Genomic DNA, 13,209 nt, shown 5'->3' with positions numbered 1-13,209 from the left:
TTTACGTTTGGTTCACCTGTTTCATCCTAACTTCAGAATCCTTAGGATGTGAAGAAATGCATCTCTGAATCAAGGGAACAGGGCAATGCTGCATTAGAGCTGATTCTCAAAAGTGAGGAAGATTTCCTTAGGCTACCGAGAAGCCATGCCAGCGGAGTCCCTGGGAACTATCTCAGCCTGAATTATTGCTTAAACTAAAATTTTTTACATAGTTCACAAATCCTGACCTATTTTAATTGTTCTGGAGGGAAAAAAACTGTTGAAGGTCAAAAACACATTTTTCCAGAATTTTTAGTTTGATATGCTACTTTGAACCATTTGCAGAGATAAAGAACACAGAAATAACTTAGGGAAGGAGAGTGGGGATGAGCTGAGGTTTGGACATGTTTGAGTTATGGTCAGATGCCCAAGTGTGATATGAAGTGTTTAGCTCAGCAGAATGAACGAACCACAGTAGCAGATATCTGCGATCATACGTGAGTTACTGAGGTAGCTGTGTAAAAATAGAAAACCTAATTGACCCAGTACCAATTATTGGAAATACTATGCATTTTCCATGCACTTCAGTGGCATCTTTTTATAAATCAGGTAGGTGACTGTGTATGTGTAGTTCTGTTTCTGAGACATTTATTCTGTTCCATTGGTGGAATTTTTCTCATCTTGCACCAATATTTTCCTCTTAATGCTTCTATTTTTATAAGAAGGCTTGATATCTGGTGTGTATGCTCTCTATATTCTTTGGGACTTTTTCAGATATTGCCCTTTGAATTCCCATATAAATCGTAAAATTGGCATTTCCGTTTTCACAAAAGAAACTTTCCGGACTTCTAATTGGAATTGCACTAACTCTAGAGTTCAATTTGGGGAAAATTGACTCATACTAACATTGGTTATTCCAATCCAAGAATATGGTATTCACTTAGGCTTTCTTTAATTTCTCTAATATTTTGTAGAATCTTGAGTCTTGAATATTTTCACTAGAATTATTTCAGGTATTGAAGCATTTAATATTCTGATAAATGATATTATTCACTTTAAAAAAGTTCAGTGTCTAATTGTTTTTTGCTCACATATAGAAATACAATTGACTTTTGTGTATTGCTTGTATATCCAGTAACCTTGCAAATTCACATTCTAATTTTTCTGTGCAAAATTTTGGAATTTCTACAATCATGTCACTATAAATATCAGTTTTATTTCTTCCTTTGTAATTCTTATATTTTTGTTTGTTTGCTTTATTGTGCTGGTTGGACATCCAGTACAATATTGTATTCCATTCAGATTTCTGTCAGATTTCTAATCTCAGATTGGAAATCCCTCAGATTTCTAATTCAAAAGGGGGAAATATTTTTAATATTTCACCAGTAAGAATGATGTTTGCTATGAATGTTTTTGTAGATGCTCTTTATCAGATTAAGGAAGTCTTCCTTTATTCCTAGTTTGCTGAGAGATTTTTAAAATTAGAAATTGGTGTGGAATTTCATCAAACATTTGTTTTGAATTTTAGGGGATGATTATATGATTTTTCTCCTTACAGTGTTAATGTGATATACTACATTAAATAATTTTCAAATGTTAAACCAACCTACTTCCCTGGAACAAGCCCAACTAGCAGTTTATTACCCTTTGTATATAAACTACATTCAAAGATCATGTCTGATATCCCTATTATCTGGATCACCTATCGGTCTATTTCCATCATCTGTTTGTTCCCTTGATTTTTTCCTCATTTGGTTTTATTTCTTGGGATGCCTGATACTTTTTTTTTTTTTTACTAAGTTCTGGACATTATTTATGAAAAGTGGTTCTAAATACTATTATCTCCTTCCAGACTGGATTTCATTTTCTTCTGCAAGGCACACAAAATACAGGGAGATTACTTTGTTCTTTTGTTCCAGTTGAGGCTGGGTTTCAGGATTTGTTAAGGCCTATTTGTTTCTGGCTTTCCCTTTCTCCTAAAGTTTAGTCCTTTAGAGGCCTCAGAATGTCTATGATGTTTACCAGAAACCCTCTTCCTTGGTGGTCTCTGAACATTAATTTTTAATTGCCCAGAATTGAGAGTCTGCCACAAATTCTGCTTTGTTTTTTAACCTCTAAGCAGTTTATTTCTGCTTGTTTTCTCAGCTTCTTACCTCATGCATATACTTATGAATATTTGGCAAATCTCACATGGCAATACTGGAGTTCAAGGCAGCCAGGGTTTAAAGAGCCAAGGTTCTAGAGGAAGTAAAGCCAAACTTCTATGAGATCACTTTTATGAGCTCACTTCTATGCATTCCCTTTCCTTTGGGACCTAAGCCCCTTACGTCCTAGCTTCCTGAACTTCCAGTTTTTGTCCCTAGCCAGTGATATTGCTCTAAACTCTAGGCTATTGCTCCTTTCTCTTTGGCATCTATGCATCATGCTAGGAATTAACAAATGCCCTGACATGAAAAGGCAACAGCAAATAGAGTGCTCACCTCAAAGTATTTCCCTTTGCTCTGAGATCTTGACCCATCAAGTGTTGCCTGTCTTGGTTGCTCTAAGATGACTTCAAACAGGTTTGTTTTTTCAGTTGTTCTTAGTGGGAGTGTTAGTTTAACACATCATAGCCAGAAGCATATGTCTCTGAAATGTAGTATTTTAATTTCAAAATCTTTATGAGGTCCCACAAATGTTGATGTTTTATTTATTAACTAAATGGTGTGGTGCTGGAAACAAGACCTGAGCCCAGTGGTTAATGTCATTTCAGGATCTAGGAGAGCAGTTTTCTTAGAAAAGCATTTCTTACAGAATGATTCTTTTTTGGTTTGTTTGGAAATTGCTAGTTCTTTTTAGAGTGATTCTTCTAGACCAAGTGCTTTATGAATTTTGTTGGATTTCAGTGCTGCCTGCTGAAATGAAATGACTTGAACTTTTATCTTCACTGAGATAAAAGTGAGATACCTGAGACTGTTTTCTCTTTTGAAGAGAAGGGCAAATTTGAGAAAGCCAGGATGGAAGAACCCTATTGTAGTTTGGGCTGAGGAAAATCAAAGCCTTTTATCGCCATGCCCAGCCACACCTGTTTTTCTTTGTGTATCTGGCTTTCACGGGTATAATCCTCAGGGACTGAAATCTTACTGTTGACTTGATTATCTCTGGCACTCTGTGTGGGTCTCAGGCATTGAACTTTTCTGTATTTGTTCCTTTGCCCCTGGAAAAGTAGTAATACAGTTGACCTGCAGCTCAGGTTATGTAACTAGTTAGTTTTGTCTTCCTAGTCAAGGGCATATGTTCATATTTCTTATACCTATAGTGAAGTACATGAAATTTTTTAAAAAGACTCAAGAAGCAATCAAACCTTATTCTTCAGTCTATATTCCGTTCTTTGCAAAGGCACAGTAGAGAAAAAAGAGAATGTTACAGAGAAGAATTAAAAGTTATAAAGAATTGTGTACATTCATATGAATGCTAAATTTGGGGGAGTGGGGGGGTGAAGGAGTGGTAGGCAAGAGAAACTGTTCTTTGGGAACTGCTTATCAACTTGGTAAAAATGGAAGAGAAAAGAAAATAGGTTTTTATTCCTGGAAACTATGCTTTCCATAGTATTTGTTTCCAGAAACAGGTTGCTTTGGTTGTATGCTTCTCCTTAGCAGGAGGTCCAGTTCTTTGGGACACAGACCATGGTAGTGGTTAAGACAACTACGTGAAACATCTTTTTTTTTTAAATCACAAAAATTAAGTTTTGTTTTAGTGTTCTATTTCCCCATATTGGACAAGGATACAGAAATGTGGGATTGGTAATAAGAGCTAAAACGTGTAATATTTGCACGTAACATATTTGGCAGACAGCAGAACTCCTCATCAGATCTGTGCTTGATCAGTGGGGCACGTTGGAATGTATAGTTCAGTGTAGGGAAACATTATTCTGTTTATGTGGCCAAAGAGGACAGGTTAGGTAGCCATGATTTATACAAAGTAATTTTCTGACTTCCTTCTCTCTCCCTGTCTTGGACACATAGAAGGAAGCCTTCTCATAAGACTGCTTCTTTGGACTTGATTTTACCTGTGATCTGATTACTAGTCTAACTTGTTAACTCCCTGAGGGTAAGGCCAATCCCTACGACCATCAAACATTTACTTGTGGAGCAGCCTACATTTGCTTTGCACTCTTCTAGGGAGAGGAGCAAGAAATCTTGAGAGTAGAAAGTTTTGAATCTTAAGTCTAAAAAGCAGGTGAAGATGATTCTACTCTTTTAAGAGTGGGGGTATACAGTAGGCCAGCGGCTCTCAAAGTGCAGTCCCCAGACCAGCATCCTCAGCATCACCTGGGAACCTGTTAGACATGCAGATTCTCAGGCTCCGCTGGGGGTGGGCCAGCAGCCAGGGGATTCCAGCGCAGGCTGAGCCTGGGAACCACGGCTATGATGGCCCGGAGCACGCGCAACACCGAGCCAAGTTGCCTGGGTTCAAATGCCAGCTGTGTGCTTAGCTTCTGTGAGATTGTGAGTGAGCTACTTAACGTCTTTGTGCCTCGGTTTTCCTCTCTGTAAACTTGTGATTGTGTTAATGGTATTTACCTCTTACAGTGGTGTGAGGAGTGAACATATGTAAATATATATCACAGAGCAAACACTATATAAAAGGACTAGCTACGTTAGTATTCGGTCAGCAAAGTGATTTGCATTGGTTTGTTGGAGGTGACATACCCCATCCAGAGGCAAGGTGCCTTTGTGCTTGAAACATTCTCCCTATGCCATGCTAGTCCTTGAGTGAAAACTGGGTATTATCAAGTGGCATAAAATTAGTGAGGGCTTACCAGTTACATAATAATAATGTTCATTGACCCTTGTTCCTCAAACCCGTGTAGCTCTGTATTTGTAGTGCTCTATATTCAAATATCCTATTCCTTGTCCATCTTTTTAATGGTAAAAGTTTAGGCATAATTCTATATATATGACACATTACATAAGAAAAAAACTAACAATCTGTGCTTTGCTAATTTTCCAAAATGGTTGATTTTTTTTCACTTTCATTCCATTGGTAAATTGAAATGTCCTATTGCATAGTCAGTCCACAAGTGTATGAATGTTGTTTTGTATCTGTTTACCATTAAGTCCAGACACATGCATGGCAAAGGAATATGTTATAAAGAAATAAAGAAGAGCACAGACTCATTTCATAAATCTGCTTGCTTCAGGTACATAAATTCTACTTTATCAAGAACATTTTTCTAGTAAAATGGTTGGCAGTAAGCTCAGTGGCACTTTAGGCTAGTGTGACCTTAATGGGTGCCACCGGTCAGGAAGGCCAAAGCCACCAGGGGCTTAGATACCTTCTACTCTTCTCCCAGGGGCAAGAGGGGAAAGACCCACTGTTTTCCCTCGTGCTTTCTGCCTCTCGGCCTGATGGAGTACTGGCTGCCCCTTGGAGGACCATATAGGCACGATCCCAAACTACCCACTTATCCAAGTCTTATGAGTGGCTTGCTGGTAGTCAACAATAGCCCTGTGGTGAATTTTTAAAAATTTCTAGGAACTTGTTAGGCTTATTAATTGTTGAGACATTCATTTGCCCAGGCTGATCCCCTAGGAAAAAACTCATGCAGGATAACACTGAGAAAAATGTTGTATCCTTGAGGATGGAGCTCATTTCATCATGAAACATGGGGTTACATGAAACAAAATAGGCAGTAAATTCATTCCAAATTGAATCTCTCATGTGGTGTATTAACTTGAGTGTGTCAGTTGTCTCAGCAGGAGGTCCAAATAATCCAGTCAAGGTGGTCCTTGCGGCCAGGATATTTTATCCGGCAGCAATGCTGTATTTTTATGGGAACAACAGACCTCAATTCTGCTGAAGTGACATTTATAAAGGAGCCCCTGTTTTCTGCGTGGCAAAATCAGGTGCACCTGGTTCGAGGTCACACTTTTCCAGAATCAGGAGGCTTCAATGCATCATTGAAGAAAAGTAAACAGATGTAGGTCAAACCATTTTAGTGACTTGCCATAATAATAGTGTTTGTTAAATACCTGAGTTGTTGGAAGAATTGAAGATGAGCCAGTGAAGTTATTCCTTCAAGCTGTAATTCTTTTTCTAAAGTTCCTCCCCCTGGTTGTGTGAGTGCATGTCAGTGGTGTTTCTCAGTCTAGACAGAGGGTGTTGGGCTTGGGAGGAAGAGCAGGGCAAGACCAGGGAGGACACTGGGATTCCACCAGCAGGTGTCCGCCTCCTCGGATCCCTTTCTGCATGCACCTTGCACCCTTCCTACCCTGATCCTTACATGAAGACCTGCTCATGATCTCCCATCCCGCGCCAGCCCTTGATACTTTAACATGTTTTCTGTATCCAGCTGACATTGGCATTTATGGGCAGTAGATTTTGATCTCTTACCTTACTCTGAGCCCTTGCTCGGTATTTTCAACCTGTGCCCTGTACTTTTCTTGACTCTGCTTTATACATATGTGGTGCTAAGAACCTGGGCTTTGATTTTACGTTCTGGTCACCACACTTACTTACCTGTGTGACCACAATGCACATAACCACTCTAGGCTCCACACCTTCAGCTGTAGAAGAGACACAGTAATAGGACCTGCCCCTCTGGACGTCCCAAGGAATTAAGGACAGGCTCTTGGCACATGCCTCCATGTTGAAAGCACACTGTAAATATTGTTGTTCCTCTATTCATTTTAGTCATTATCTTAAGTCCATTCTCTCACTTCCCTTCCAAGGGACCTGAGCATTCTAGATTTAACCATCTAGATTTCAGGGAAGCCACAGAGATTTTCTATCTTTCCAGGCTCAGCTGTTAGACCACCTTTGTGTACCCCATAGGTCTCTTAAGCAGGGAGATGGCGGGGAAACAACACGACTTCCTGGGGATCCCAGGAGGACTTAGGAGCAGAGTAAGGAGAGAAACTGAGGCCCTCCATGTCCATGAACCCCCAGTAGCCCTGCAGAGTTCATATCTTCCGTATCTTCTTATCAATGTTCTTTCCCTTTACCCCAAGTTGAGTTTTTGATTCATGTTCTCCCTCTTTAATCCATGCCTTTCTCCTCTTTTTGCCACTTTCTCTCTCCTATTTTTTGGATGATGGCCTTTCCACCCCCCTCTGCTTTCTCTTGTAACAGACACATTCCTTTATCATACCGTACTTTTTAAAAATATAAGTGCATTCTAGCTCTTTCTACCAGCTGTACTGCACTTATATCTTAGACTGTAATTTTCTGCATCCTTGTTACAAGTCCTTAAAAATCACGTGCCAGTTGCATCACTGAAGCTCTGTAAATAGTGACATGAGAGCCTCGGCAATAGCTCCATACGTTGACTCACCTCTCTGCAGGGTGGCCCTATGCCCTGGAATCTCTCTGTGTCTTCCTCCTAGAGGTGCTGCTCGGACTTGAATGTATCTGTGCTTCCTCTGGAACCAGGGCTACTTTTCCCACAGTGCTGTTCATGGTGTCTGTGTTATTTCTGGATAAGGGTCTTCACTGACCTCCCAGAACAGAATCAATGTATTTTTATGTCCTAACTTCAAAGCTTTGGACCTCTCATCCTCCCTTGCTGTTTTCCATGAACACCCCCTGTCTCCCTGCTCACAGTTACCTTGGTAATGGGGTAATTTGTCAACAGGGGGCGTGACACATACATGTCGGAGAGTCCTTTAAAGATGGCAGCCTGAACTAGGCCCCCCGAGGCTCTGTCTAGCAGCTGAGTAAACTACTTTTAGCTGGACCTACTGTTTTGAGCTTGGAAAAGAGGACAATAGAGTTTCTTTTGAATGTTCAGCCATGTGAGCAGGAAAAATTGCTCCTGCTCTGAGAAATCTAACATTTTTAACTCAGATGTTTCACTGGCCTCACAAATACTCAGTGGAACAGAGATCCGTTTCATTTACTTGTCACAGGGTGGTCCTTCCCAACCACCAGTGGGTCCCTCCCAAATCTGGACAGGCAGCACATCATTATGGAACTCTGAATCGCTTGCTCTCCTCACTGACTAGCTCTCTCCCTCTCTAGTCATTGATAGTGGCCACATGTCCATGACCTCATGTATGAGGCTCGGTTTTCCCAGCTATAAAACAGGGATAATGCCCCACCTAGCATTCAGGACTGTTATAAGGACTGAGTGAAGTACATGGAGATGCTGGACAGCTGATTTAAGTGGATAGCATTAGTGTGGCCTTGCTCACCTTCCACTCAGCATTTAATTCTAGTACTGTGTCCAGTGAAATGCTATGAAATATCACAGCAAGACAGTCCCAGCACAGGGAGTTTGAATCTTTCTGAGGCCAAGGGGTCCCCCTTCCCTGCCATGGGGATTCCAGGCCATGTCACGCTGGTGGCCCCGGGATGTCAGCCCATCTCAGAGTGTCAGCAACACCCGAGGCTGACTGTCCCCAACATGGCACAATCGTGACAGTGGGTGGGCAGGAAGAAACCCTCATTCCATCTTCCTATACCTCCTGGGGCCATGCTAGCTGAAAATTAAAAAATATAAAAATATTCCCTGCGAGTCCCAGTGGAGGGCCGTGGCTCACAGCTGCACTGGGAGAGAGTTTAAAGTCTCACAACATACCCCCCTGGTTACCTGCTCCACACAACACTCCCTACAGACCATCCAAAGGCCTTAATTAAAAGAATTCATGATTACTCAGAAACATGATGGGGCTTCTTGTTTCTCCCTGTTTCACAGGAATATGTGAAAATTGTCTGGTCCGAATGAAAAAAGAAAAAGGAATAAGACGCCACTTTGTAAATGCTTATGTTAATCTGGATTTAGTATTTCCTTCATCCTTTTCCTCACTGCCCCTCCCCTGCTTTCCCTCATTAACCATAAAATGAGCAACAATATGACTCTGTTTATATGTAATTTACACTAATTCCCAAAACATCAGGTGTGAGCAGCTGTAGCTTGGCTTGTGGTAAAGCTGAGGGATCCTCCCATGTGCGGGAGGAGACACATTTCTACAAGATCATGTGCCCGGGGTACATCCTTTCTGCCCACATTACATCGTGCATACATCTTACCCGGTCTCGTGCCAGGCACTGGTAGGCCTGATGTAACCGGTGGATTTTACCCTCATGCCGAGGCGGGACGGGGCGAGAGTGAGCCGAGAGGAGGGCGGGCGCTCCGCTCACTTGGCTGCCTTTCCTCTCCTGCAGAGACTCTGACCTGTTTCTGTTGGACACGCGTGTGGTGTGGGCCTCCGAGGAAGGCTGGCTGGAATTTGACATCACAGCCACCAGCAACTTGTGGGTCGTGACCCCCCAGCACAACATGGGGCTGCAGCTCAGCGTGGTGACTCGAGACGGTGAGTTGCTGACATGGTGCAAATGGCCATTTCCATTCATTTCCTTTACAACAGTGCTGATAGAACCGTGGTTTACAGTTCCATCCACACCTCCAGGATGACTTTGTTTACTGGTCCCTCATAACTGCCCTTGAAAACCAAACCCTTCCCTCAGGTGTCCTTTGAAAGAACTGGGGATAGTTAGGTGGTCAAGGTTCAAGAGTAGCAACGCAAGGATAGCTCCCACAGCAGATGCAATAGAGACAAAGATGGGGCGTAGTACAAATTCGCACTGTTGCTGGGCTAGCAGGGAACCCTTCCCATCACCTCCCCTCCTGCAACATCAGAGCTCAGCAGCTCAGGTCCCCTCACTGGCCCTCAGAGTGGGCCCACTCTGCGAAGTCATCTCCCTGGTTGGGATGTATGTGATCAGAAAGAAAGAATGTGGTGGGAGAAGATAAGCAGAAATGGGAGGGGCTGGGACTTCACAGCCCTCCTTGCTATGATTCATGGGACCTTGGAAGGTTTGTTTTGGTTTTGCACATCCAAAGGGAGCCATCAGAGGTCTGAGACGGTGTGACGCTTCCCCTCATGCTCAGTCTTTATGATTAGCACTTGAGGGGCTGGGCAGGATCACCCACGTAGCTGCAGGAATATGTTCCCATGGAATAAGGAGGGGCGTGGTTTGGTTTGCATTCAAGGACTCAGCATCAACCCCCGAGCCGTGGGCCTCGTGGGCAGAGACGGACCTTATGACAAGCAGCCCTTCATGGTGGCCTTCTTCAAAGTGAGCGAGGTCCACGTGCGCACCACGAGGTCAGCTAGCGGTCGGCGCCGACAGCAGAGTCGCAATCGCTCCACTCAGTCTCAGGATGTGTCTCGGGTCTCCAGTGCTTCAGGTAGGTTTGGGCGGAGCCTGTTTTTCTGGAAAGGGCTCTTGGCCTCAGTGAGGACAAAGGATGTGCTGATGGCTTCAGATGTTGCCCAGATTCTGCATGGCAAATACAGAGGCCTGCCAGCACCTGTCCCAGTCACTGATTCTCTAGATGGGTTCCTAGGGCCAGCAAAGGGGAACACTTGTTACCCAAGGATTGATTCTGCAGGCTGCAGACATCCTGAGTGTCTGTTTCTTCAAGAAACTCCATTGGTAAGATTTCTCCAACTCTTCTTTCATTCACATAAAGATCCTGAGAGCACCTAGGTTTTCTTCTAGTTGCATTTCACCTGGGAGGTTGTGATGTGCCAACAATCTTTGTACATTTGTATAAGCTGGCTTTTATTTGTCAGACCTCTTAGCTGGATGGGATGAACAGTCAGCTCAAACAGCTCTCTGGGATGAATTCCCTTGGTTCATTTAACTGGGAAGTCTGGGAGTTCTAACTTTGGGCATTCCTGGATCTGTGGGCTCAGATGGGATTGGGAATTTCTCTTTCTTTCTCTTTTCCTTTTTTGGTGGCATTCTCAGAAAGACTATCTCTATGTGGTAGTGAGGAAAGCAACCCCAACTTCAGAAAGAGAATGTCTCTTTCATGGTCACTTCACTAGAAAGCCAGGCTGGGGCCATGTGCTCACCCCTGGGGCCAGGGAATGGGGTCAGTCCCATCTTGCCCCAAGTAGTTCAAAGCGCAAGAGGGAAGACAGAGCTCTCACTGCTTGTGTGTCAGTCCAGTGGTCCTTCAGAAATGTTCCCTCCCATGCCATGCCTTTCAGGAAGTGGCATGGAAATCCACTCTTCAAAGCATGAAGGAGGGGGGAGCAGGGGTTCCCTCCTGATACCCAGCTCCCATAGCTAGTATTGAACCCAAACGAGATCCATCTTACTCTAAAGCCAGTGTTTGGAAGCTCCAGGTTCTCGCTGACTACTTAATAGCCCAGGAATCAAGCATGAAGTTGAAGATTTGCTGTGGAATTTGCAGGCAAAGGTCTTGTTCTTGTTACTCCTCTGACTTTGGACGAACCTAATCCATTTCAGCTTGTTTACTTATCTGTTAAGTGGGGATGATTAATACTTGGTAGATTTGCTGGGCTCATATGAGAAGCATTTGATCTGGTTCATAACAGCATTCAAAGATTAGTTGCATCTAACTGAAGGAAGCAGGTTCTCGGGGCTATTGTTAGAATCCTCGGAAAGGATGTAAAATACTTGTGGAAGATGCATTAATTCTTCCATGTGACTATTTTAAAATGTCATCTTTAGTGGCCAGAAAATGTTCTTGCAACCTCCCAAAGTCCTCAGTTTTTCTTCATGAAGAAGTGTCTTCATTTTAGGTTCTGACTTAATAAGCCATTTCTTTTACAGGTAACTTGGATGTGGAACTTGAGGATCCACCACCCAGTGTGATATATTTTGCTTCTTGTCATCCTGGTGTTTTCTGGAGGCATCACACAGCATGGGTGTTCCTATGTTTACCACTAGATGCAGTCAGGGTTGGGTTTAAAAAAAAGAAGAAATGTTTGCTTTCCATTTGCTTCAGAGGAAGCTTGCTGAATAGAGTTAATAATCTCAGTGTTTTCCTTTTGGGCCTGATGATAGAGTCTGCCAATGACAGACTTCAATTCATTAATGAACTGTGGCCATTTGGTGCTGGGACCTCAGACACGAAGGCAGCTCTTGAAATGTTGATTGCTTTTCAAAGTTAAAATTTCGCTTGATTTATTCAACATCCCCCTTTTCCCCTGATATACACGCCAATTTTTTTTTTCAATTGAGAAAACATGCTGTCTCTGATTTGGGTTTTCACAGGGCCACTCAATTCTTTGCCAAGTCCCCTTCAACTCTTTTTTTCCAACTTGATAAGTTTCAATTGCATATGAATATTAAAGTTGACCAAATTTGTAAGAAGATGCAAATACATCTTCTTATTCTTGGTCTTCCCACCCCCCACCTCCCAACCCAGTGCTTTAACATCTGGGAGCTCATAACAAGCACCTACACCTCACCTATTTAAAGGCCCAGAACCCCAAGAAAGTACTACTAAGTAGGATCCTTATTCCCTCCTACTATCTTCAGAGACCCTCTCAAGCTGGTCTGAGAAACTGCTCATGGTAGACCCACTGAAGTGCTGCTTTATATATATGGCTTTTTCTCCCTCATTTATCCTTGCCGTTAATGGGAGCGGACCTGCAAGGAAGAGATTGCTTTTAGAGAAGGGATTTCTGGAAAAATGTCCTGCTACCCAGAGAAATGGGCTGTCTAGTTCATGCCTGCCTTCTGCCATGAGGCCAGACGTTGCTGGGCGTTCAGGAACCAGGTAGATGCTGCTGTGGTCTCTGGTGTGACTCCAGGCAGGACTTTTGCCTTGTAAATCTTCTGGAAGGTTGTAGTAAGAGATTGCTTTGCCTCTGCTGCCCCCCTTCTTCCACAGGGTGCTCCTGGGGAATTAATACTTCTCCACTGAAACCACCAGCAGCAGAAGCCCACCACAGACTGTCCTGCATCAGGGGAAAGAACATAACTCATCAAAGTACTTGTCATCGGGGTGAAACATGGCAGGGAAAACAGGGCTATTTTTGGAAGTGAGTGCATCTGCAGATGCCTGAGGCAGCAGGACCAGTCCATGATGAGGAAAAGGCCAAGAGCCTTGTCCGCCTCCTCACCAACACCCACCAGTTTGCTCTCACATCTGTACTTGGCCTGCAGGCTGGACTTTCCAAACACATGCACCAAACAGTGGGTTTGGATGGAGGTCTCCCTGGATGGTGCTCACTTGCTCTGGCCTCTGCAGCTGTCTGCCTCAATGAATGATGGGTGTTGGCTGCATGCACATCTCCAGTGGGCTGGGATATCATCTGGACAGTGTAATTTATTCTTTTTACACATGTTTTACCAGTCCTGGCCCAAGCTGTGTTGTGCAGTCCAGTGGGGATTCCAGAGAGTTTGGCTGGGCTCCTTCAGCCTCCCTTTCTACCAGCTTCCTGCTCTTGTGGCAACTGCTCTTGGGCTCTTGGGCTATCA

General features: G+C 43.4%; 1 protein-coding gene across 1 annotated transcript in view; it reads left to right on the top strand.

Moving 5' to 3' along the window:
* Positions 1 to 13,209, top strand: part of BMP6 (bone morphogenetic protein 6) — a 160,774-nt gene that overhangs the window by 137,010 nt on the left and 10,555 nt on the right. The window contains exons 3-4 of the mRNA XM_036877014.2: positions 9,127 to 9,275; positions 9,956 to 10,153. Coding sequence (XP_036732909.2) covers positions 9,127 to 9,275; positions 9,956 to 10,153 — 347 coding nt within the window. The remainder of the gene's footprint in view (positions 1 to 9,126; positions 9,276 to 9,955; positions 10,154 to 13,209) is intronic.

The sequence above is a fragment of the Manis pentadactyla genome, chromosome 16, assembly GCF_030020395.1.
Source record: "Manis pentadactyla isolate mManPen7 chromosome 16, mManPen7.hap1, whole genome shotgun sequence".
Taxonomy (NCBI): Eukaryota; Metazoa; Chordata; class Mammalia; order Pholidota; family Manidae; genus Manis; species Manis pentadactyla.
This window is presented reverse-complemented; position numbering and strand designations above follow the sequence as displayed.